This window comes from Apteryx rowi, unplaced genomic scaffold (assembly GCF_003343035.1).
Source record: "Apteryx rowi isolate R43461 unplaced genomic scaffold, aptRow1 scaffold_3192, whole genome shotgun sequence".
Classification (NCBI taxonomy): Eukaryota; Metazoa; Chordata; class Aves; order Apterygiformes; family Apterygidae; genus Apteryx; species Apteryx rowi.
In genome coordinates this window covers 1-1248 of record NW_020449633.1, presented here as the reverse complement: position 1 = coordinate 1248, position 1248 = coordinate 1, and the positions used below count along the sequence as shown (strand labels likewise).

The window sequence follows — 1248 nt, the reverse complement described above, 5'->3', positions numbered from 1 at the left end:
GGCAGAGCAGGACRGCTGGTGCTCAGCAGCAGCCCCAAGCAGGCAAAGATGCTTTCCCCATTTCCCCTGACCTCTGAGGGGGACTCTTTACCAGCCCATGAAGGGCAGGAACAAACACCCGTGCTGGCTGYGCAGGGCATTTCCAAGAGCTTCTGCACAATGCCCACAACCCTTTGGCGYGTGCAAAGTGGGACTTAGAAACACAGCGGGCGGTTCAGTGCTGCTGGGTGACAGGGGGGCAGCTCACGAGATGTGCTCTCYGTGGCCCAGCTACAGGGCGAGCGGCAGTTATGATGCACCAACCAAGGTGCCCCCAGGCCCCAGGCGTGATGCTGTGGGAGCTGGGAGAGCCCAAAGGAGTCTGGGCTGGGGCTGCGGKCAGGTGGGGAAGGAGGAAKGAGGAAGAACCACCAGGCGCCARCAYTGCGATGCAACATAGCTTTTATTGCAGCTCCCAAGGGAGGAGGCACGTGGGGAAGAGCAGGGCCCTGGCCACGGTGAGGCCACGCTCTCTGTGCAGAGGTGTAGAGCAGCAACGAGCACCACTTATGCCRCAGGAGGAGGCACCYGGCGCTCAGCTGCGCTGTCGCTCACGCGGGAGTGAGGCCTTGCTGGGTGCCAGGGCTCGGGAGGTGCCGGTGGATTTCGGAAGCTGTCCTTGGTGCGTGGCCGTGCCAAGTGTGGGGCTTAGCAGGGTCCGCAGCTGCCACCGAGGTAGCGGCGGCCAAGGCCCAAGCCCCTRGAACCACAGCYCCCAAAGCCCCCAGAGCCCCCAAAGCCCCCAAGGCGGCCGGAACCCCCAAAGCCCCCAAGGCCTCCATAGCCGCCTCCAAGGCCTCCAAAGCCACCTCCAAGGCCTCCAAAGCCACCTCCAAGGCCTCCACGGCCTCCAAAGGTGCCACCGTAGCCCCCTCCAACAACAGGGGCTCCCACCGAGGCGACGCCGCTGTGCTGTGGGAAGGAGCTGAGGATGGGTCCAGGTAAGGTGAGCACTGTGGGCGGGGGCTGGATCACCACGGTGGAGTCAGGGCACTGCTGCACGCAGGGCTCGTTGTAGGCATCAGCCACCGGGGCCGGGGCGGCCACCCCGTAGGGAGACAAGGCGGACAAGGCGGAGCAGGACATCCTTCGGCTTGGCAGGGGAAGCTGCGAGACAAGGCAGAGCCCGGGCTCAGCGCAACGCCGGAGCACTAGTGCCTCGCGCTGCTCGCGGATTGTGCCCATGGGCACCACGAGAGGCTCTGGCGC

At 65.5% G+C, this 1248-nt stretch overlaps 1 protein-coding gene across 1 annotated transcript; it reads right to left on the bottom strand.

Moving 5' to 3' along the window:
- Positions 1–687: 687 nt before the first annotated feature.
- LOC112968490 (claw keratin-like) lies at positions 688–1125 on the bottom strand. Its single transcript, XM_026070794.1, has one exon. The coding sequence runs from the start codon at positions 1123–1125 to the stop codon at positions 688–690; it is 438 nt and encodes a 145-aa protein (XP_025926579.1).
- Between the last annotated feature and the right edge of the window lie 123 nt (positions 1126–1248).